This window comes from Euprymna scolopes, chromosome 2 (assembly GCF_053919585.1).
Source record: "Euprymna scolopes isolate OS-2025 chromosome 2, ASM5391958v1, whole genome shotgun sequence".
In the NCBI taxonomy this organism is placed as follows: domain Eukaryota; kingdom Metazoa; phylum Mollusca; class Cephalopoda; order Sepiida; family Sepiolidae; genus Euprymna; species Euprymna scolopes.
This window is the reverse complement of record NC_136483.1, coordinates 39,177,449-39,203,960: the sequence shown is the minus strand read 5'-3', so window position 1 is coordinate 39,203,960 and position 26,512 is coordinate 39,177,449. Positions and strand designations below refer to the sequence as shown.

General features: G+C 30.2%; 1 protein-coding gene across 1 annotated transcript in view; it reads right to left on the bottom strand.

The window, feature by feature from the left end:
- The window catches only part of LOC145291284 (protein Wnt-4-like), a 406,175-nt gene extending 389,835 nt beyond the window's left edge, over positions 1–16,340 (bottom strand). Inside the window, exon 1 of the mRNA XM_080136939.1 lies at positions 16,003–16,340. Coding sequence (XP_079993065.1) covers positions 16,003–16,097 — 95 coding nt within the window. The 5' untranslated portion in view covers positions 16,098–16,340. The remainder of the gene's footprint in view (positions 1–16,002) is intronic.
- Between the last annotated feature and the right edge of the window lie 10,172 nt (positions 16,341–26,512).

The following is a 26,512-nucleotide window of genomic DNA, read 5'->3' as shown; positions in this document are numbered from 1 at the left end:
TTCCAAAACAAATTCTGGAAACGTTTTGATATTTCGTGAAAAATTAACCCATTCTCAAAAAATAAAACATAAGTTTGATGCGACTAAAGAAGAGACGAATTGCACATGTTTTATATATATATATATATATATATATATATATATATATATATATATATATATATATATATATATATATATATATATATATATATATACATGTAGATATATATATTTTTCATATATATATGTGTATATATATATATATATATATACATACATACATGTAAATGTATATATTTTTAATATATATATGTATATATATATACATACATACATGTAGATATATATATATTTAAATATAAATATTCCGGTTATCGTCCCAACACTAGTATATATACACACACGTACGTGAATACAAGTTAATAGTTCTCCTTCACAACAAAGGAATTATTAATCGAGTTTTCGGCTTTTCTCAAGTATGCAATTTATTAACTAAAAATCGAATTAAATTAATTTTTTGACATCCTTTATACATTTTGTAGACTCTCTCTCTATATATATATGTGTGTGTGTGTGTGTGTGTGTGTGTGTGTGTGTGTGTGTGTGTGTGTGTGTGTGTGTGTGTGTGATATCAAATTATACAAATTAATGTTTACAAACTTTTATTATTTAAAAACAATGAATACAAGACACAAACGATTATTCCCTTTTTCAAAAAAATGATGAATCATTTTTTTTTTCAGAGGAAAAATAACAACCAAACATAAGTAGACTTATTATAACATTGCTGGTTAACAAATTTAAAACTATAGTGTTCGAAATATATATATATATATATATATATATATATATATATATATATATATATATATATATATATATATATATATATATATATAGTATAATCCGAGCATATGGTGGCCCTAAGATACGGTTTTTTCAGGTTACAATTTTGAATACGATGTTTTTCGGACCCTGATTGCGGTATTTTCCCTGCCTTACGCTGTTATTTATAATGTCATTTGATTATATACATGTGTCTTATATACTGTAGAGTATTTTGTTACTAATTTTTAATGCCGTATCCCGGGGATCTAATATATATATATATATATATATATATATATATATATATATATATATATATATATATATATATATATATACTAGCAAAAGTACCTGTCGTTGACTGGGTTCAAAAACAGCCTACAGAAAATGGACTCTGATTTATTAAAGTATGATAGGTTATGAGAAGGAAGGGTTGCAAAGAGATAGCTTCGAATTTTGGTGTATCAAAACCAAAGCAAAATATGATGAAAGTAAAAATAAAATAGATAAACCCCATAATTTATTATACAATACCTGTTCACACTGAAACACTGATCACAATATTCTGTGGATCTATATTAAAAAACATTGTTAAACTTTGTGACATATTTCCATTCTATGGAGGTCAGGTGTGAACGAACACCCCATAATTTTATTATACCATATTTCTTCAAACTAAAACATAATTATCAAAGTATACTTACACAGATAGACATGAAAAGTCTTTATTAAAGTTTGTACCTATTTCCATTCTATGGAGGCCAGGCGCGAACGCAGACCCCACAATTTTATTATACCATCCCTATTTAAGTTAAAACATACTTATCAAAGTATTCTTATGTAAATCTATATCAAAAGCACTTTTAAACGTTTTTTTTTAATTTTTAAATTTTTTATTTCCATACTTTGTGGACCATGCGCGAACGCAGACCCCTCAATTTTTATGAACCACCGTTCTGCCAGATCAAACATACCCATTCATGTGTCTCAATACATCTTCTATCATTATATGTAATCAGTTTTTTTAAAATAGTCAACCATATAGGAGCCTATTCGTGACCAGACACACACACACACACACACACACACACACACACACACACATTCAGCTTTATATTATAGATATATATATAAATTTTTTACTATGATTTATACTTGCGTAAAATTTAATAATATAAAGATAAATATTTTATATTAGACGCTATCGTGATAAAGAGGTGCTCGAAATTGTGGAGGTAGCATTAATAAAAAAAATATTGCAATGATGACAAATGAAAATGGACAGTTTAACAAATTTATTAAATCATCAAGTGTTCAAGGAATATTATTGAATATATATATATATATATATATATATATATATATATATATATATATATATATATATATATATATATATATATGCTAGCAAGCCACTCGGGATTGCTCGCTCGTAAAATACGCTTAAATATGATATTTTGATCGATGCAGATTTCGTATTTATTATTATTTTATATTTGACTCAATACTTAATAATATTTTTAAAAAGTTTTTTAAAAAAATGACTCGTGGGCAACCGAGGATCGAAAGCAAAATGTTTAGCTTACGATTTATTTTTTCCTTTGACGTTAATGCCTGAGCTATGAAAACATGTTTGCTGCAGGGCTAAAAATTAAAACATGAACCAATAGCTATTACATTACATATGCATATTTCTAATGCCGTCGTTCACCTGACAAATTAAATTTTTTGTTTAATTTTCATATTTTTACACCGATTTTTCCCCGGCTAAAACCCAAATATAAAATTAGGCATGGGTCCGAATACTCTATATATAAAGTTTCATATCTGTAGACCAAAAACTGACAGAGGAGTTTGGTATGAAAAATTTTTCAAACAAATGTATATACGCATACATAAATATATATAGAAAGAGGTCTGTGTTTACCACAACCGTTTTACGAAAATATTACGCAAGTATAAATCATGTAGAAAATCTGCATAAATGTAATTACACGTAAATATCATCCAATAAAAAAATATATACATACATATACAGATATGTATGTATGTATGTATGTATGTATGTATGTATGTATGTATGTATGTATGCATGTATGTATGCATGTATGTATTAACGAAATTCGACACATACCAGACAGTAATTCTTTTCAACCTTAACAGCAATTTATTTAAGTTTCAAATAGATTGTCTGGTATGTGTTAAGTTTTGTTATTCTTAATTCTTACATATTTGTTAGATACATTGAACTTTAAGGCGGGAAAAAGAACGCGCGCGCGCACACACACACAACATACATTTCAACTGAACATGAAAGTCAATTTAGCAGAATTGCAATCCTTAAATAAAATATCTTTTCAAACAGAACATATGACAATAATTAATGGCAATAAATAATAATTTTAAAAATAATTAAAGAAAATAAATGATAAAATAAATAATATATATCTTATATATATAATACATAAAATGTATTTAATATATATAAAATATATTTTTTATGTATATAAACAAGAAAAGCTGATGATAGAAAAAAATTAATAATGAAAATAAAAATTGAATAAATTACAATATTTATAAAAACTATCAAAAATTTCAAACGCGAATTCTAATAAACAAAATCCTTACTTTATGTATTTTCAGAAATAAACTCTTTCATCAGATGATAAAGTTTTTACTGATTCGCGTAAGCGTGAAAATATATTTTAAAAATGTCAACATTAAATTAGATATGTACACAAAATATAATATATGTGTCTAATATAATGTAAATATATGGTTATTGACGATAGCGCCTTTGCCTTCTAAATGTCAATTTCATATAAACGCTGAAATAAAATATAACTGTGTTTCTAAACAAATTTGATTTGGAATTTAGTAGTTAGCTTTATGTATTCGAGTTCTGTCAACATTCAGGTACTTTTCATTTCATAGTCCGATGAATAGTGTGTAATAATTTATTTACTATAAAAATTCGTGCCAAAAAACGTTTAATTTCGGACTAGTAAATTCGGCAGAGAATAGTTGCAATATTTAAGCTAATATATCAGGATATAGTTTTCCACTTTTCATTATAAAGTGTTATATTTGGTAATCAGATTTCTTCATGCGTGTGTGTGTATTAATATATATATTAAACATTATGTAATGTATGTTTATCAGTTTGTGAGTAAGTCAATCAAACAAAGCAAATATTAAATAATATTAAATATTGATACGCACCAACTTCCCGTCCATAAAACACGCACAAAAAATATGCAAATGAACTTTTACGTTGATGTTTTTTAATATATAGAAACATTTTATTTTAAAAATGAGCATTTTTTTACAAACTAAAAAAGATCCTATTTTAACTATGTAAAAAGTGCAATAATAACATAAAAACACACATATGTTCAAGATTATATATTTATTATAGTTATGTACATATTGAAGACTATTATATTTCTATTAATATACGCGTATATGTATATATGTTAAAGATATATTAATTATGTATGTTGAAGATTATATATTTATTTCAGTTATATAATTATATATTTAATGAACACACATTTAACGTATATATATATATATATATATATATATATATATATATATATATATATATATATATATATATATATATATATATATACTGTCATTTGGCCGGTCGTGTTTCGATCCTAGCTTGAGGCAGTTGTCTGATGAGCTGTGAAAGCAAAACAGTACTGTATGTGGATGACTATATATATATATATATATATATATATATATAGAGAGAGAGAGAGAGAGAGAGAGAGAGACGAGGATAAGAGATTAACAATTACAAAATTATTAATCTGCTTCATAACAAAATCAAATTATGTGTACGTCGTTTCAGAAATGATATCCATTTATTCAATTAATATTTACAAATAAAATATTAAGAAATAAATATTTTTAGATATCATCTTCTCGTCAGCACAAATTGGGGGTCGTTAAGATTGGGAAAGACACAAAATATTTAAAGTGATTATGTCTTATGAACCTAGAAATTAATTAGGAAATAGAACTTAGTGTCACACACATACATATATATATATATATATATATATATATATATATATATGTATATGTATATGGCACTAATTCTTGACATCCATAACAAAAATACAAGTAAAAACTAGTAAAATTATTTATGTTACACTCCATAAAATCGACGACATTTGATTTTAAGTTTGCAGAAAACAAAAAACTTTTAAAAATTAGAAAAATATAACGGCGGAAGCGAATTTCGATATTTTTTTTTTTTTTTTTTTTTTTTACACAGAGATCACCACTTATCAAGGCCCGGAAGCCACTCAGGGATAAGGGTTAGTGCAAGTACATTACGTTAGTGAGGAGATTTGATGAAGTGTTGGATGAAGTATTACTTTATATATATATATATATATATATATATATATATATATATATATATAAATGAATTGATGAAGTATATATATATATATATATATATATATATATATATGAATGAATTGATGAAGTATTACTTTATATATATATATATATATATATATATATATATATATATATATATATATATATATAAACAAAAAAGGCCACATTAAAGATTAAAAGTATAGGAAAAATTTGTTTGAATATGCATTATATCTTGTTAAAGATTTTGTTCAATTATTAGTCAAGTGAAATATAGCAGTAAAAATTTTGCCTAAAACGATTAGTTTCTTTTTGCTAAGGAGGCAGCTAACCGACAAAATTTCCTTTATTATTAATTTGTAATATCATAATTTGTAGCCCGAAAAAATAATATTTAAATTATTTTTATGAAATTCTACTTTATTTTAGGAAATATCAATTTTTAATTTCAAAACTCTGGGGTTTTGGGGTTTTTTTTTTTTATTTCAATCTTAACTAAATCCTTAAATTAACTTTCGGAAACTTATTTTCAGTTCAACATTTTTGTATGGACTTATAAATTTTGTTCTGACAAAAAAAAAGAAGAAAACGAGTAGCACTACGATTTTTATCGCGAACAGATTATTGAGTTATTGGCCTTCCGTAGAAAAATTATTTTCTTCCGATTTCTAAATATATTTTTTAATTATTCACTATTCAAAGACAGCATCGATTTAAAAAAATATTTATTAACAGTAAGATTGTCTGTTTATTCATAATAAGTTTAAAGACCGAATCTTCACATTTTTTCACGAACCTTTAAAAATTCAAGCATTAGAAAAAATAAGAAATAATTTCGGAAATCGTTTGAAATTACGGAAGTAAAAACTGTCAAACGTACATAATAATTTCTTTTTTAATTTCATGAAATTAAAGATTTTTTATATATTTTCCAACTTTTTCCGAAAAATCAATAAAAATCGTGTAAATCAACAACGTTTATGGCCAAAAATTAAAGATATATTATTTCATCATTCCAGTATATTTTACTATGTGAAAAAACTAATTCCCCCCCACACAAAAACTAATGCTGATAATGTCGCGTTAGGGAGGTGATGCGAAATATGAAAAATGTTTTGTATATTATTTAATTTCAGTTGAACAAGTTTGTTAAAAATTAACGAAATAATAATAATGATAAACTAAGTATCTGGAACATTTTTGTTCTTGTGTTTAAGGGAGGTGGTGCTTGATCAACACTGCTGGGGCCATGTTTTAATATACTGTTTTGTTTTTTAAATCTCAGAAACCGTGTTTAATGATAAAAACTGATGATCCTTGAAATAACATGAGGACTGTTGTTGAATTTATGAAAGCAAATAGATTCGGCAATTGTATGAGGTTAACTGACTTACTGGCAAAATAATTTTCCAACGATACATTGTTAAAGAAAAATATTTTTGATATAGTTTTAAAGGTTATAAAGCTGAATGTGTGTGTATGTGTGTGTGTGTGCGCGCGCGTGAGTGTGTGTGTGTGTGTGTGTGTGTGTATGTGTGTGTGTGTGTTTGGTCAGGAATAGGCTCCTATATGGTTGACTATTTTAAAAAACTGATTACATATAATGATAGAAGATGTATTGAGACACATGAATGGGTATGTTTGATCTGGCAGAACGGTGGTTCATAAAAATTGAGGGGTCTGCGTTCGCGCCTGGTCCACAAAGTATGGAAATAAAAAAAAACGTTTACAAGTGTTTTTGATATAGAGGTACATAATAATACTTTGATAAGTATGTTTTAACTTAAATAGGGATGGTATAATAAAATTGTGGGATCTGCGTTCGCGCCTGGCCTCCATAGAATGGAAATAGGCACAAACTTTAATAAAGACTTTTCATGTCTATCTGTGTAAGTATACTTTGATAATTATGTTTTAGTTTGAAGAAATATGGTATAATAAAATTATGGGGTGTTCGTTCGCGCCTGACCTCCATAGAATGGAAATATGTCACAAAGTTTAACAAGATTTTTTAATATAGATCCACAGAATATTGTGATCAGTGTTTCAGTGTGAACAGGTATGGTATAATAAATTATGAGGTTTATTTATTTTATTTTTACTTTCATCATATTTTGCTTTGGTTTTGATACACCAAACTTCGAAGCTATCTCTTTGCAACCCTTCCTTCTCATAACCTATCATACTTTAATAAATCAGAGTCCATTTTCTGTAGGCTGTTTTTGAACCCAGTCAACGACGGGTACTTTTGCTAGTATATATATATATATATATATATATATATATATATATATATATATATATATATATATATATATATATATATATATATATATAAATGCGAAAGATGGTAAAAAAAATAATACGATGATGCATCTGGTAAAAAGTTTCCACTGCGGTTAAGGCAAAAAAAAAATTGATTTTGCTTAACAAAGAACTCCTTAATTTAAAAACAGGAAAAATAATGTAAAGTTGTATCTATATTATTTGCAACACCTGAAGTTGTGCTAAAACTGAGATTAAACGAATTAAAAATGAGTGTATTAACTGCTGGCATTTTCGAGCAACGATTTTAGCGGGTGCTCGTAACAATCTTGTGAAAGGTACCAGTGCTACGAAGAGATTTACAACACATTCGTTGATGATAACCACTGGATATTCAATTCAATTAACTGACAACATAGAACATTACACGTATGCACACGCACGCATACACACACATGCATACATACAGACACAGACACACACACACACACACAGAGAGAAACACACACACACACATACATATATATATATATATATATATATATATATATATATATATATATATATATATATATATATATACGTATAAGCTCTTTGTAAATAAAAACTTCAAAATTGGCGGTCAATGTTTCTATAAAGACATCAGAGATAAGATTTACGAGCGCCGGTCCTGTGGATTAAGGAGTAGAACTGCCAATTATCAAGTTAATAGTTGTAGATTCGATTCCTGGTTTGGCATGGGTGTAAGTCTAGCGGCACCGAAGACCTGTAACACAGCGACACAGACTGCCTGTGAATAATATATATATATATATATATATATATATATATATATATATATATATATATATATATATATATATATATATAAGGTCTGACGAGGTCAGTTGGATCGTAAACATGGTCCAACATTTGAAACATATGTAACCAAACAGATAAAACGGTAATAAAAGAATAAAACACATATTTGCTCTGCAATAATATTGAGCACTCTCTTCAGGTTTTTACTAATTACCAGTTTTACCATATATATGTATATATATATATATATATATATATATATATATATATATATATAGTAAGTTATAAAATATATATGGCAATTAAGCTACCCAGAATATTCTGCGTTTCATCCACGCTAGGATTCATCAGGCTTATGATGAATCCTACCGTGGATGAAACGCTGAATATTCTGTGTAGCTTAATTGCGATATATATCTTATAACTTACTACCTAGCTCTACCTACGTATTGAGCACTGTTGAAGTAAATACTTAAGGTTTACGCATAGGTTTATGCTTTCGTATATCAATTTATGTGATTAGATGAAGTAGTCATATATATATATATATATATATATATATATATATATATATATATATATATATATATAATCGATGCGAAAATATATCAATGTTTATATCTTATCACTATTTCTTATTTATTGGAAATTGAAATACAAAATATTTTAAGGAAAAAGCAAACATTTTTTGTTAAAAGTACAAAATTTCATCTGCATCAGTGTAATATATATATATATATATATATATATATATATATATCCTTCCTTACAGAAGCACACAAGAAAAATTAAAAGGATATTTAAAACAAATAATTCTGGTTTGAATTGCAACGTGCGTAGTTTTAGCATATATAGATATAGCTCTTGTATAATATATATTACTTTACAAATTGAGAACAAGCATGATTTAATTATGAATAAATTCTTATCACTTAACAATAATAAGAATATTATAGACGACATAGTAGTAATCAAATCATATTAATGATAAGAGAAATTATCTTAGCAATTTAAACGTACAATTTCGCGTAAACCCACTGAGTACATTAATAGGCAAGAACGACATCAAAAGAAAATATAAATAAATGTTATCCATAATAAAAAAAAAACATTAACACGTAACGATGCGAAAAATGTTGCCAAAACAAACCACTGAATCTATTTAATCGTCGGTGATTGATAATAGTTCCATATTCATTTTACATAATACACCGTTTTTGAAAAAAAAAAAAAAAAAAAGACTGTCCCAAATATTAAACATTGAGTTAGCACATATAATCTATATACTTTTCGATTTTCAATCTTTCTTTTTCCAAATTTCAATAATTCAACAGAATGAAAATATGAGACAAAATTAATATTTTGCAATATACAGACACATACACGTGCATATATATATATATATATATATATATATATATATATATATCACTCACAGAAGAATGGAACATATAACCTACAGATCCTACAATTTTCGAAATAAAAATCAAGAAAATATTAATAGCAGAAACATTCCGTTTTGTTCAACAAAGATTGTCTTTATATATTTATACACGCACACACGCACACACACATGTACATATACACATATACACATAGATATACACATATATATGTATATATATACATATATACATATATATGTTTGTATATATATATGCACATATATATACAAATATATATATATATATATATATGCATATATATATTCATATACATAAACACACACACACACATAAACAAGAAAATTTACGGTGAAAATTGATATTGAATCAATTATAATAGACATTAATCCATTCAAAAAATTGCAAATGTATTACAATATTAATTATTTTTTTCAAAAACTTAAAATAAAGAATAATCCTTATCAATAATAATCAAGAATAATCAAGGATTATTCTTTATTTTAATCCTTACAAGAGTACGTGATAGATTAATACATATAAATACATATATCTAAATATCTATAAAACTGAAATTGTGTGTGTGTACATTTCCCTGCCAAACTTCTCTGTCAATTACCAGTCTACAAACTCGAGATTTGACATAAGGTGTATTGAGATTTGGGAAAATCTTTTTAATCGGTTTTCGGCAAGAAATTTGGCTGTCAAGGGGTCAACGATTTGACCTTTGAAAACTCTACCAAATTCCTCCGCCAATTTTGGATCTAAACATTTGAAATTTTAGATGTAAGTTACCTGGACATGAGTGCATATATATATATATATATATATATATATATATATATATATATATATATATATATATATATATATATATATGCACATAAAGTTCTGAACAGTACATAGAGCCCAAGTAAAGCCTGGCCGAACTGCTAGTATATATGTGTGTGTGTGTGTGTGTGTGTGTGTGTGTGTGTGTGTGTGTGTGTGTGTGTGTGTGTGTGTGTGTTCACCTGCAGATGATGTCCTATCAGACGCCCCGAACATATTTAAAATCTAACTTACGCTAAATTCACATACACACACACACATACATACACACACACACACACACACACACACACACACACATATATATATATATATATATATATATATATATATATATATATATATATATATATATATAAACAGACAGGCAACTAAAAATGGAAGAAGGTAACAATGATAAATTATACGAAGCATCTGGTTAGAACTTTCTGCTACGGTTAAGACAAAAAAGTGGATTTTGCCTGACAAAAACTTCTGTTTAGAAGCAGATAAAAAATATAAGGTTGTCCCCATATTATTCGGCACACTTGGAGTTGTTTTAAAACTGAGAACGAACGAATTCAAATCGAGTGTCATGCACTTTTCCAGCAACACGATTATAGCGGTTGTTTCTAAGAATCTTGTGAAAAGTACAAGTTCTACGAGACGTGCAACAGTGCAACACGTTCGTTGGTGATAACCACTGGACATTCGACTCGATTAACTGACCGCGCGGAATAATAATAATAATTATGATGATGATTGTTTTTTTATGTTTTGTTTTTTCAACAAGAGTAACATCAATGTAAGTTTCCCCTAATAAGACCCAATATAGTATATATGCAAACGAAGATCCTCTGCCGATTTGTAACACATAAACCTAAATGTTTAAACCAACTTTTCTTAGGTAGATGATATTAATTTTATTAGTAAGTTTTATATTAATTTTTATATGTTTGATATTAATTTTATTTGTTAGTTTAATGTTAAATTAATCTTTTATTTTGTGCAAATTTTTGTGTCTTATCCTCAATTCAAAATGGCTATTTGATGTTTTGGAATTCTTTAACTTTTAAACTTCTCTTTATTTAAATGTCTTCACCAACTTTCCATTTCCCTCTTCTTTTTAGAAGCGTTAATTTTCTGTGCTTTTTAAAGTTAACTGTAATTCCCCTGGTTTGCTTATAAATTCCATCCATAAATATTGAGAAAATAATTTTATTTAAATAATATTATTTTTTTTATTTACATCTGGAGTTAGTGGTTTGTACCATAGTACAATCCAAATTATTGCTTTGATGTGGTAAGTTAAGAGACAGAACTTAAATTGGCACGAAGGGGGTCATAAATAATTCGTGTTAGATTCAAGGGGACACGGTCAGATTAAGTTTGAGGAACACTTGTTTAGGCGACCAAACATCGGGCTTTAATTTTTTTTATCTTGATATGGCTTCAAGCCATGTAAAATTTAAACACCTTGTCTAAATGAAGATAGCTGCAAAATATTACACAATTATACGCGATTACTAACTACAACATTAGATTAATTATTAAAAGAATATTCTTTTTAACTAATTCATTATTATTAACCTTAACAATTAGTTAATAAGTATTTAATATAAATATGTAAATAAAATTACATTTAATGATAATCGTCTCTTTTCATTATTTGGATTATTCGAACTACTACTCTCATCTTGGATGTTATGCTAACAACGTTTCGGCCGAAATAACCTCCGACCTTTTTCAGGTGCATCTTATCGAACGTGAATATCTTTATGTCGTAATTGATAATCTATTCAAAATTTCGAACTGAATTATTTATTTAACTGATTGGGATATATTGTTCTTATTTTGTCGAGCACGACCGGGTAAAACATTTAAGTATTTTTTTAGCTCTTAATTAATATCGCATGTAGCGAAGATTGAACTAGAAGACTCTCACTTTGATTATTATTTAACAACTTTATCCGTTGCGCCACGTGTCTATGATTCTAAGAATTAATTAAATTTTTAAAAGCGCTTAACCATTCTACACGATTATAGACAAGAGCAATCTATCTCGGTGGAATAAATGAAGGTTTCTTTTAAAAACGTCGATATAAGGTCCTGAGTTTGACATAAATATTCTCGAGTTCTACAAGACGCACTTGAAGAAGGTCGTTCAGAGGTTACATCGGCCGAAACGTTGCGTGAATAACACGAAAAGAACAGTAATCAAAGTATTGCAAATTCCTAATCCTCATCTAAATAAAATTCCGAAACATAATCCTTTTTTTATATTAAATATTCTGTTTCCACGATTTTTTTTCTCTCGCTAAAATCATCAATTATTTTCATGGAAACGTGGACAGCGTCACTTGTCACTTTCTGTGGATATGAAAATGAATTGCAGTCAGTTTACCCTACGACATGTTTGGTCGAAGTTTGGTTTGTGCTCTTTTTTCAAGTTGCGGAAAACATATTTTTATTCTGAGCAATTTTTAACTCGGAAACACTAGGATAAATGTATAAGAAAAAGTTTTTTTTTTTTTTCAAGAACGATGGCCAAGCGTGTGTGGCCTCAATCTATAATTTTTTTAACTTTAATTCAATACTGCGCGAAGGGTAAATAACTTTATTTCCTTTAACACAAGATTTTAAATTCTCGGTAATCTTACGAGTTGCTTAATGATAGTCTTTGAAGTCATTAACAATTGCTAATCTACATCAATGCTTGATATAATATCAGTGACGGCGTGGGTCTTTAACGGTCCAGGTAAAATATTTATTATTATTATTATTATTATTATTATTATTATTATTATTATTATTATTATTATTATCTAGTGCTGTTTTTATCGTGATCATCTCGGTTCTAACTTCATTCGCAAACAGCCGCATCTTTTAGAAAGACTCGTAAAAATTGTCGTAAATGATCCATGTTATTGATGATGCTGTTATTATCATTATTGTAGTAATTATTATTGTTGTTGTTTTTCTTGCCTTTTTTACTAGCGAGACCACATGGAAATTCCACGGTGTTTTCTATATAACTCTATATAATGTACTGTTTATAATAATTTCCTCTTTGAAAAATTAAATGTCTGTTAGAATGAATACTATTCAGAAAAAAAAGACATTTTCTGCTTCCGTATTTTTATGCCAGTTAAATATTCTTTAAATAAGTAAAAAAAGATTGTTTATTTTTATTTTATTTAACATTGTAACAATTTCATTCTTTTTAAAGCAAAAAATATTCTCTGTCTTCTTGTCGTAAAAATAATTGCCAGCTAAATATTCTTCAAATCAATAAAACGAATTCACATTTTGAAATATATTTATTTTAAATTGTGATACTTGGTCCACGAAACGACATAATTTGAATTTGGAACAATTCATTTTAAAATGTGTAAAGTCAAAATTTTTACCTTAGCGATATCAAATTAATCACGAATCACTGTCTTTGCTATTCGAACGATCTAATTTTTTTTATTGTGCAATGACTTATTATTTTGATTATTAAAAACATTACAATCATATAATCTGATTACCACCACCACCACCAAAAATGATGACAAAAATAGTCATGAAAGATTAAAAAAGAAGAAGAATCGGGAAGGAATAGCACCATTCAGACAACCACTGGAAAGCCGCAAAGAGTACAAAAATCTCAAGGAGGCTTATTACCACTCAAATTCTAGAGAAAATCAGTGGTGATTACCAGCGAGAAATCATTGGTAAATGGTTGTTGCGATACTGCAAAATGATTTGCAATGGTCATCGAAAGAGATGGGGAATGTTGGAATATCTGGAGAAACGTGTTATCGCTTAGACTTCAGGGAACATTAATTATTATTGCCACTGATAAGGACTCGTGAAAACTCCTAGTTATTAAATACTACTACTACTACTATTAATAATAGTAATAATAATAATAATAATAATAATAATAATAATAATAGTAATAATAATAATAATAATAATAATAATAGCACCAGTAACAACAATATACATGAAAATAGTTGAAAAAAAATGAACGAAATGTGGCAGATAAAGAAATCACTAAAATACCTATAATTATATGAGCACTAGGAAGAGTCCCGAAAATTCTTTCAAAGAGTCTAGAAGTTGAAATCCAAGGAAAGTTTAATACAATATAATACACAGCAATGAAGAAAACAGCCGAAATCTTATGGAAAATTTATCTAGCTGCTCAACTCCCTGTATAGTATCCCTGCAATTCTGCCCCAAATAATAGCCCCTTCATCGAAGTTGCATTGTGTTTTGTTTTGGGTGAAAAAGCAATTAAAAATCTTCGAATGCAGAACTTAACACAGATAATCAACAGTCTGCGAATCCGACACAGGTAAGTTGAAATAGAAGTAGAGGTACATCACATGATCTCAAGGGAACTGACACTGACAGAAATCCCATAAACTGACATCCACCCCACGAAAATAAAAACACATATATTTGGTGGCACCAGCCTGGATTAGCAGCGCACAAGATGTTCTTTAAGAATCAAGGAGAGTGAAAAGTTCGAGATGAAAGAGCACTAACCAGACCTCCATATAAGAGGTGTGGAGGATACTAGAATTTCAGAGAAGACCAGCGGCTGTTGGCAACAAGAAAATAATGGTAAACGGCTATTGTTATAATGAACAATGGTTTGCAACAGTTATTGAACAAAGTCGAAAGTGCTGAAAATCTGGAAAATGCTGTCCATTAGACTTCACTTGCTGCTCTCAGTGAACACACATAGTAATAATGACATATGAAAAATCCTAGCCAGTAAATAATAATAATAATAATAATAATAATAATAATAATAATAATAATAATAATATTGTCACTCAGCCTCCAGAGAACACCACAGGTTTCCAATCAGATCGTTTGCTGACTTGTGTGAAAGCTCCATGTGAGCCAATAATAATAAATAAAAACGCAGCGACATCAATAACAGTTAACCCCACGTAAAGCGGCTGTGTAGAGCCTGAGAGAATGGAAACCCCACGGAGAGATAGCACAGCTCAGATCTCGACTGGAAGGGAACGAAGAGTATTAGGATGTTATGTAGGGTTACTGTCACTCAGAATCCCGAGAAAATCACCGGTCGTTATCAGCAATAAAACATTGGTAAACGGCTCGTGTGATAACACCAATTCAATAGTGAAAAATATGGAGAATACCGGAATATGAGAGAAGAATTACTGCCACTCAGATTTCAGAGAAAGCGACCGGCCGCTATCAGCGATAAATTGTCTGTGAAAATATCAAGATGAAATGAAATGGAGAGTGCTGGAAATTTTGAGAGATTTGCTGTCATTCAGATTCCAGGTAAGACATCGGTTTTCATGAGTGAGAAATCACTTCTAATGGTGATTAGTGTGATCACTTTAAGCCACTGAATAAGAATAAAAACTGGACACGATTTCCTTAGGATAATGACGAAACTCTCAAACAATTTTCCACCCCTCCCCATCGTTTACAATATTTAAAAAAAAGAAAAGAAAAAACGTGATGTACTTACAACCATCGTATTCCATCGGAAATAGACACCATCGACAAAAGGTAGATTGTCCCGATAAGTAATATCAGTATGAATTCGGAACTTATAATAAGCATTTTCGGCAGGAAGAAGAAACGAATCAATCCGAAGATCACAGATTATTATTACGATTATCAGTTTTTTTTGTGTGTGTGTATTTTTTGTTTTGTTTTGTTTTTGTTTTGTTTTTTGTTTTTTGTTTACGTGTTTTACTTTGGGGTTTTTTTTTGGGGGGGGGGGAGATTTTTTTGTTGTTTTGTTGTTGTTGTTGTTGTTGTTGTTGTTGTTGTTGTTTTGTTTTGTTTTCAAGTCTTCATTTCCTTTTTGTTATTGTTTGTCGTAAAGAAATGTGAATGTATGAAAATCCGGCCTTTTTTTTTCGGCACTTGTCTGAAGAAGAATGTTCTCTCTCTCTCTCTCTCTCTCTCTCTCTCTCTCTCTCTCTCTCTCTCTCTCTCTCTCTCTCTCTCTCTCTCTCTCTCTCTGTGTTATTATTATTATTATTATTATTATTATTATTATTATTATTATTATTATTACGAGTTTGCTACGAAAAATCCCATCAGTTCAAAAAAACACTGAGCCCCAAAAATTGTCCAGCAGGTTGTTCTTCTTTTGTTTGTTTTAGGGTTTTTTGTTTTGCTTTGTTTTGTTTTACGTTTTTGTTTTTGTTTTGCTTTTTGTTTGCTTTTTAGCGAGCTGGAAGCTGGATGTCCAGTCCTGATTGAACAGACTGTCCGGTGCAGGCCGAGGCTATTCGAGAGGGCCGGACTTGATGAAGAGAACGGTTCTAACGGCGAGGACGGGGAAAGGACGGAAAGTGTTTTCGTTTTGTTGTGTTTGTTAGTTGTTTTGTTTTTTGGGGTGTTTTTTTTTTCGGTGTGGGTGTTGCAAGAAAAAGAAGATAGGTAGGGTGTGAGCTGAAGAAAGTAGAAAAAACGTTTCTGTCTGTCTCGGGGATGGAGGAGGGTAAGGGAGGGAGGAGGTGTTATTTTGAAAGATGGAGGGGGAGGAAAAGATGGGCGCGATTATTTAGAAAAATAGAAGATGAATGGGGAGACCTCCAAGACGCATCCACGGTTATCCCAGACGCACTGTACTTTTCTTCACTCTTCCTAAACCATTTTCCCCATACCATGACTCCTGTTGTCGTCGTAATTATGGCTAAAGCAGCGGTAGTAGTAGTAGTAGTAGTAGTAGTAGTAGTAGTAGTGGTAGTGGGAGTAGTGGTGGTGATGGTGGTGGTGGTAAGTATTACCGTGACCCCCGCCCCTTCCATCATCATAACTATCATCACCACCAACCATTACTGCTACTACTGACACTACGGCGGGTAAGTCAATTGCCGACAACAGAACTTTGGTAACATGGATTATTCGAAGTTTTTTTTTTTTAGGGCTCTTCGCTATTTACACGCAATTATTAGCAGAGGAGAAAAGCTGCTAAAACGTATCGGCTCATCATCAGTTGTGGTCTTTTGGCAGAAGCTAAGAGCTGCCCGGTCGTCAGGTGAGGTTCCTTACTCTTGATAACTCGTATAAGGCTTTGTTCAAGTTCTGCATGCCTTTGTTTACTTCCGTTTTCTGCTGACCGTTCCGCTTCTACGCTGGATACCATGAAAAAGTCCCTTCTTATTAACGTTTATCACTAAAAAAAAAGAAGCAGTCTAATTCGTTTTCTTATTTTAAAACTGGTAAACGACACGTTTGTCAAAAGAGACTTTTTCAAGGAATTCATTGTAAGGCAGAATGGTCAGCAAAAAACGGAAGTAAACAAAATCATGCAAATAAAAAAGAAAGCCCTCGTACAAGGTAAAGAGAGGAACACACTGATCCTGTTCGAAATGTTTAACCCTACTTTATGGTACAGTTTTTCTCGTTTGATATCCAAATAAGTACTTAAAATACTGGGAGGGGGGGCGATAATCATTACAGTTACCATCATAATCTATTTCAGAGAAATCCGTGATCACGCATATTAACTTACTCGAGCCATTGTTTATTGCCTACACGTTATATGAATTAGACGGCTATAACACGTCATATGCAATAGACGGTCTTAATTTACTTGGTGAACCCCGCCTAATTATATCCACGCAATTTTCTTGTTTCTTTCATTTCAATACTGTATTTTAATATAATAAATAAAAATATTCGTAGCGATCACGATAATCAACTCACTCGATATTTATTGAGCATATTTATTTGAACAAAAAAAGAAACAGTTTACGAATATACTTATTTATTATATTTAAAAGCAATATTTTTATCAAAAATGAAATGATACGAAGAAAACGTCGTGAAACGTAATTGGTGAAATAAACATTTATTTTATTTGAAAAAAAAATTCATAAAAGTAAATCAACAAATATTCATAATATGTTACATTTAGAATTCCTTGTTTTTTTATTTGTTTGTTTTTTGTTTTTGTTTTTGTTTTTTTGAAAATATGTCTGTAAATAAACATATTTAAATAAATGTTCAAATAAACATTGTTATTTTTAAAAAATTCATAAAAGTAAATCAGCAAATATTCATAATATTTAGGATTCATTGTTTTTTTGTTTTTGTTTGTTTTTGTTTTTTTTAATATATGTCTGTAAATAAACATATTTAAATAAATGTGCAAATAAACATTTTTATTTGAAAAAAAATTCATAAAAGTAAATCAACAAATATTCATAATATGTTACATTTATGATTCATTGTTTCTTTTTTTCTTTTTATTTTTGAAAATATGTCTGTAAATAAACATATTTAAATAAATGTGCAAATAAACATTTTTATTTGGAAAAAAATCAATTTCCGAATATTCTTATTTATTATATTTAGAGGCAATATTGAAATGAAACGAACAAGAAATCTTGGAACGTAATTGGGTCAGATTGACAAATTGACTAACACCTTTTATTTCTTATGACGTGTTATGACGTAAACAACAAGTCATGGCTGAAGTACGTTAATATGCGTGATCGCCGAAAATTATGTCAGAAAATTAATCGAAAACAATTTATTTTTCTTTATCAACTTATTTGTGACATATATGCATTAAAAAAAAGATTAAATATATTTTATAGAACTTATAATGTTCCATAAATATCAAATTTGAGAAAATTAAGGTCAACAAGTTACATCTGAATAAGGTCGGAAGTTACATCGGCCGAAACGTTGTGAGAATAATATTCAAGATGAGTAAAGTACTCCGAATAATCTTTTTTAAAAAAATGCAAATTATCAATCCTTATCTAAAAAAAAAAATCCGAAACATTTTTTTTTAATTAAAATATGTCGCAAATCAACAGGTGAAACAAAATGAATTGTTTTTTTTAATTAAGTTCTCAACGGTATTTTCTTTAAAATAATTTGTTTCTAATAGCAATGATTATTGCCGGGGGGGGGGGCATATCTTAACGCATTTGTAACACAAAGTAGCAGATACAACTTTTATTCAGTAATCCGAATTCACGTTAAGATACATTACCTGAAAGTACTTCTTTCAAACTCTTCGGCTTAACGTTCGAAGGGAACATACGTTGGAGCGGATACATCGAGAGCATTGCCAAGGCTGCTGCGAAGAAGATGGGCTCTCTCTACCGTGCTAGAAAGTTACTTACGCCTGAAAGTATCCAGTACCACTACAAGGCTATCATTCGCCCATGTATGGAGTATTGTTGTCACATTTGAGTTGGTGCATCTGATACTAGTCTCTCGCTTCTGGACAGGATTCAAAAGAGAGTCACCAACCTGATAGATCCTGAACTGTCATCTAAGATTTAACCTCTATCCCATCGACGAAATGTTGCATCCTTTTTTAAAAGTGTTTTAATACTGCATGCCTGTTTTACAAGTATTTTAATGGTGGATGCTCCGACAAACGACAAGCACTTGTACTCCCTCGACGTAAACACCCCCCCCCCGACAAACCCGACAAGCAGCAAAGTCCCACCCCTACACAGTAGAGATCCTTAGATGTAAGAAAGCCTTTTACTCCAATAGTTTATTCCCCAGAACTGCTAGACTCTGGAATTCCCTTCTGGGTTCCTGCTTCCCTAACTGTACTGACATGCAGAAGTTCAAGTGTAATGTGAACAGACGTTTTGCTGCTCAACTCCCTACATAGTATCCCTTCAACGTATGTCCCTGACAATATCCCCCTACATCAAAGTGGCACTGTGCCTTGTTCTGGGTGAAAATGTAATAAAAAAAATTAAAAACAAAAAAAAACGCAATGCTTACTCCTGCGCATACAAACATGAGTTATAATTATTTACTCACTTTAAGTAAAATATTGCATGGATGCTTCCCAGCTGACTATAACATCGTCATTTTCAAAGCCAATGTAAACAAGTTCTTGTTGAACAGTCCCATTAAATAATCAAACCCTACCCAAGTTTGGTCATCAAGTTGTTGTCAGAGATTGCCTGAAACGTATTGACACCTATTCTCGAATGGCCTTTGTTTCTTGATAAGCGATGACACTTTAGTAAAACAAATGAGTTTTCACACAAGTTGCTACCCTTGCTACAAGTTGCTACAAGTGGTGTTCTCTGGAATCTGAGTGACATAAACTTCCTCGGATTTCTAGCATTTTTTCAACAACCATTGCAGATCATTTTGCGTTATCGCAACAATCATTGACCATTAGTTTTTAGCTGGCACCGAGCATTTGTCTTTTCTGGAATTTGAGGGACAATAAGACTCTCCAAAATCCCAATACTCTCCACACCAATTGAGATTTTGTTGGTGATTTTTGTTCTCTGTCTTTCCATCCTCCTTGGCCCTTCAGTATCATTTTTTTTTTGTAATACTAACCGATTACTGTTGTCATTATATGCGAGTTACTGTTTTGGAGGGGGGAGGGGGTATAGCATTTTTAGTTCTTTCAGTTCCTTTGGTCTCGGGTGATGTTCTTTCGAAACTTTTGTTTTATTTCTATTTCAGCTTACGTTTGGCTGATTAGCATTCATAGTTTACGTGGATTGGTTTCCGCATTCAGAGATTTTCTTTATTTTATTAAAAGTTCTCACACAGGTCATTATCAAAGATTAATCACTGACAACAACAGGTGATATTCCCTGCTCTGGGTCATAACAACTCTTCCAAGATTTTCAGTATTCTCTACCTCTTTCGATAACCATTTACAAATTAATTTGCGTTATCACAACAGCTGTTTGTCATTGACTTCTTGCTGGTAATTACCGTTGGTTTTCACTAAAATTTTGGTGGCAATTCACAGCCATCTAATGGCAGCTTGGTTACCGCTTTCTCATCTCAGTCTTTCTATCCTCTTTGACCTTTCTTTTAGTGAGGTGCCAGTCGATGTCAGCACTACAATTATTATTATTATTATTATTTTTATTATTATTATTATTATTATTATTATTGAATTTATTTTATGGAAATCTTTTGCATTTAATATTTCCCACTCATAGAAATTTTGTTACCATACTGCCATTTCACTTATCCCACCCTGTCTAACTCAACCCTAACTCTAGCTCTCTTTAAGGATGTTGACTTGAAGGATGGTATTATGACGAACAGACAGATACTACGGGTAAAAAAATCACGTGATGGTTATTGAAACTTGTCCTCTTTAAATAAAAAAATATTCACTTCTCCATAATTGGTTCATACCGTATAATACACTACACCAGTGGTTCTCAAACTGTGCGCCCAGACGTACTGGTGCACTCCATAGATTTTACAGGTGCGGTTTGTAGAATTTCTGAAACATCTGTCCAGATATGAGAAGCAAGTTTACAGGAAAATTACTATATTATACTATTTTCTTACAAAGATTCGTCGTTTCATTGCTCCAATATTTTGATAATTATAAACTATTTTTCTTACAATTAGCCATTGCTTTGTAAGTATTGCACGCGTTTAAAACATTTACTAAACACCAGAGGTGGCCCAGTACTAGCCGTCATAACGTGAAAACTGGTAGTTTTACATCAGCATAACAGGCATTGTGAATGTACGTGTGTTGTGTCTTGTGCAGAGTAAATTTCTTGTATATTTTATAAGTTTTAGAATAATTGCCGTTGATATAACTACTAAGTACTAGAAGCTGTTTACCAATAAAGATGGGTACATTTCTTTAAAAGAAGCGTAACATTGATTACCTGGAAAGTGAGCAAAACTCAAGTTTGGAAAGTTGTTCTAGTACGAAAGCAAAATCAAGACCGACTCGTAAATATAAGGAGAGTTACCTAAATTTTAGTTTTGCCAGGACCGCCAATGTTGACAATTCGCTTCCAGTATGTTTAATTTGAATAATAAAGATTTCAAATGAATCAATGCTACCTTGTAAACGAGGTAAACAGTTTAAAAATAAACACTTTTCAAAAGAATGTTCGAACATCGATCAAAATCAGCCGATTCTTTTAAATGTTTAATAACTGTTTCTGATGAAGCTCGAATGTTTCGGACCAAATTTCGAAACTGATTGGACAAAATATGAAAGCTCATACTTTGGGTGAGTCACTTATTTCTCTTGTTTGCAAAAAGATTGTCAGTACGATGTAAAGACCTGAAGCAGCTATGAAAATAAGCAAGATTCCCCTGTCTAATAATACTGTTCACAGACGTATTTTAGAAATGTCTTTTAATATTGAGAAAAATGCATGAGGAAATATGCGCCGGTGTTCTGATTTTGCACTAAAAGTTGACGAATCAACCGAGACTACCAACAAGGCGCAACTCATAGCATTCATTTGTTGTATTAATGAATATAAAATAACAAATTAATTTTTATTTTGTAAAAAAATTAAATCTAACTACGAAGACATTTTTAACATCATGAATGGCAGTTATCGTCGAAATTGGGTGTAGGTACTTTGCACAGATGCAGCTCTTTCTATGATTGACTGCAACAATGGTATTTTATCTTTTATAAAAAATAAAATAACGATGTTATTTTAACTTATTGCTTCCTTTATAGACAGGCTTGAATGCCAACAAGATTAGGAAAGGATTTAAGAGAGGTCTTAAAACAAGTTGTAACAATGGTGAATTTTATTAAAACAAGACCTGTTAAGGCTTATTTGAACAGGTTTGCACTAATATGGAGTCGAAACACAGACGTCTATTTGACACAACAAATTGAGGTGGCTATCAAGAAGCAAATTAATTAAACGTGTACATTTATTACGACAAGAACTTGTCACATTTTGTCACATTTTTGATGCAATGAAGCAATTTTGTAACTTTCTCCAATGTGAATTTTGGGTTATAAAATTATTTGCCATCGATTTTTCAACATGTAAATATTTTAATTCTGGCGTGCAAGAATAGGAAATATCCTTACCTCAAACTGATAAAATAAAAACGTTTCTGAGAAAGTTACATATCTGAAAAAGAACAGTGGCGGAAGGTAGTCTTAGAATAGTTTCATTAGTAAGTAATGATTGCAAACCAGAAATTCTGCCATTTAACATTTAACAACACTGGGGGGAAAATTGTTATTATTTTCTATCAATCAACATTGCACAATATGATTGAATAAGAAACCGTTTTGTAGAAAATGCAATAAATTCTACTTTAACGCTAAAAGAAAAAGAACTGACAGATGTGCCCACAGATCGTGGATTAATGATTAAATACAAACAATTATATATTGAAACTTTTTAGATTTCTATCAAATAAGAACACTACAATATCTAAAAAAAAAAAAAAAACTTGACCATTTTATTGCAATTTTCCACTTCATATTTATGTGATAGAATTTTTGACCCTCGCCACAATTAAGTGTAAATAGAGAGAAAATCTTAAATGTACTGATGAGGAAATTAGAGTTTATCTCTCAAACATACGACTAAGCATTGAAGAAATCGCAAGTAGTCATCAAGATCATATACACGGAAATAAATAAACTTATATTTGGAAGAAGAATGTTGTACTTTTTTATTTTTTAAATTTGCACCTTAACATTATATATATATATATATATATATATATATATATATATATATATATATATATATATATAAACTTTGTTACACGGAGGCGTCTGACTTTCACTTTTGCAGAGAATCGTAGGGTTACGTATAAAGATATACAATAAAAAATATATATATATATACATACATACACACACACACACACACACATATATATATATATATATATATATATATATATATGAGAAGGATGTTTGCTTGAGGCATTGTGCGTAGTATAATAGTAGTTGTTTTTGAAGGCTATTACAATGCAGAAAAACCGTGAACACAAGTTAGTATATAAAAGAATAATGACAATATTAGAAGAAATTTTCAATGTTTTTCAATTATATTACGTTTATGTGTCAATATAATGTGTCGTACGAGATGGTAAGCGTTGATATCCTTGATTTTCGAGTGTAATATCTCTTCTTCAAGGAAAAGACAAATAAACGACTTCAGATATCTACAGTGAAGCCTTTTCTAAATGCTAGAGGAGGTTAACACTGCTTGTCTCAAACTATATTAGAATGTCTATATTTTTATTTATAAACAACAATTTAGTAATTCTGTATAGGTTTACCATATTGTTAACTTAGAGAACTTTATTCTTTTTGCACTAAGCATATATGCGTGCGTGCGTGCGTGCGTGCGTGCGTGCGTGCGTGTGCGTGTATGTATGCTTTGGTTAAGGTTCCGAATATTATTATAGTCAGCTCCGCTGGTGAGCCGCAGTAACAACAAAACCGGTGTTTGTCAATAACTACCTTATCTATGAACATTTTCCACGTCATTCTAAATCTGAGGGCGATATAATGTAAGGGAGTTAACTCTTTGTGTCAGTAAGGTAGTGCATATAATTGTAAGCTTTCAATAAGCTATTTTCGCCCAAAAACAAACAATTAAGTATAGCATTTATAAGTGATAAAACCACGTATTTCAAACAAAACTACAGTAGCTTCAGATAAAGCGCCTAACTACAGACTTCGAATACTGCTATAGTCAGTCACGCTGATGAGTCACAGTAACAGCGAAACACGATTCTTTGAATAACTGTTTATCTATGTAAATATAGTTTGAGTTAAAAAATGTAGTGATAATAAAATGATCTTTGAAGCGCGTATACTTGTAAAGAAACATCCGCACAAAACACACACGCACATATGCGCATGCGTAGGTATGTGTGTGTCTGCGCGTGTGCGTGTGTGCGTGTGTGTTTCTCGGATGAAAATGATGAATTTCTCGAAGAATGCCACTTTTATAAATAACTCGACATCAGATACATTTATGAGTCTATTTCATTGCATTTTTTATCGTTTCGTTCGCTTTTCTTCAACTATAAACAACGCTATTTTGATAAGACTTTTTCTATTTATTTATAGTCTTCAACGTATATCCTTATTTTATGTTCTTATTTAAGGTAAATATAAGAAATTTGCCTTTAGTTTAAGTCAGATCTCTCTCAGTCTATACGAAATGTATATACTTTGAAGTAAAACATTTATCTATATACATACGACTAAAATTGTGGATTTTGCTTATTGGTTCGTTTGTTATCCTGTGTGTCTCCGTGCGCAATGAACAACATCATCTCTTTGTGGCGTCATCCATTAAAACACAAATTAGGATAACCGTGCACAGAATTAAGTCATTCATTAAAATAGAAAAGTGGTGGGGATAACTGTGCACAGTTAATAACGTCATCCATCAAACTAGGGAAAGGGAAAAATATCCTCCATAACGGGTTACGGGTCGTCTACGATACGGCAAAACCCGTTCAGACGCTTGTCTATATATCAAAAAGAGTTGGACTTCAGATCAAATATGTGTGGGTTCAATTTTATTATCCATTATATATATATATATATATATATATATATATATATATATATATATATTACTTTATATATATAAAGTTATTGTTGAAACTCGACTGAACACATGGAAATAAATAACTACAACACAAAAGTAAAATAGAACATATATACTGAGAGCAAGAAAGTATATACAATATTTACATAGAGTCATTGGGGAGACCGTCCCTGGAGAAGGTGTCGGCTGGGTAGTCGCCGACTCTCGATCTCCTTGTCTCTCTGAGTCTCTCGTTGAGCCTTTTTCGTCTTTACGATACCAACCATATTTATATGGTTGACACTCCACGTATGCTAATTAGGTGGATCCTACCACAGCAGTTATCGTGTCGAATTTTAAATGTCACGCCTAAATATAAATCTGTTTGACATATCGATACAAGTTCTCCTTTATAACTTCCACTAAGTTATTGACACGAATATATTTTACTTTACTCCAGTATTTTTTATTATATTTATTCCGATTAATAAGATTGTTTGCGTAAAGATATTTTTGCCTTACTCATTAAAATAGACTGCCAAATTATTGTGTGCGATTATATTGAATTCTCTCTCTTAGTTTATTTTTTTAATCAATGTATGACATTATATCTATATAATTATAAAACTCAAATGACCTTGTAACGAGTGATGTAACCCACTTTCCGGTTTACGACATCCGGTTGCGCATGCGCGCATAGAC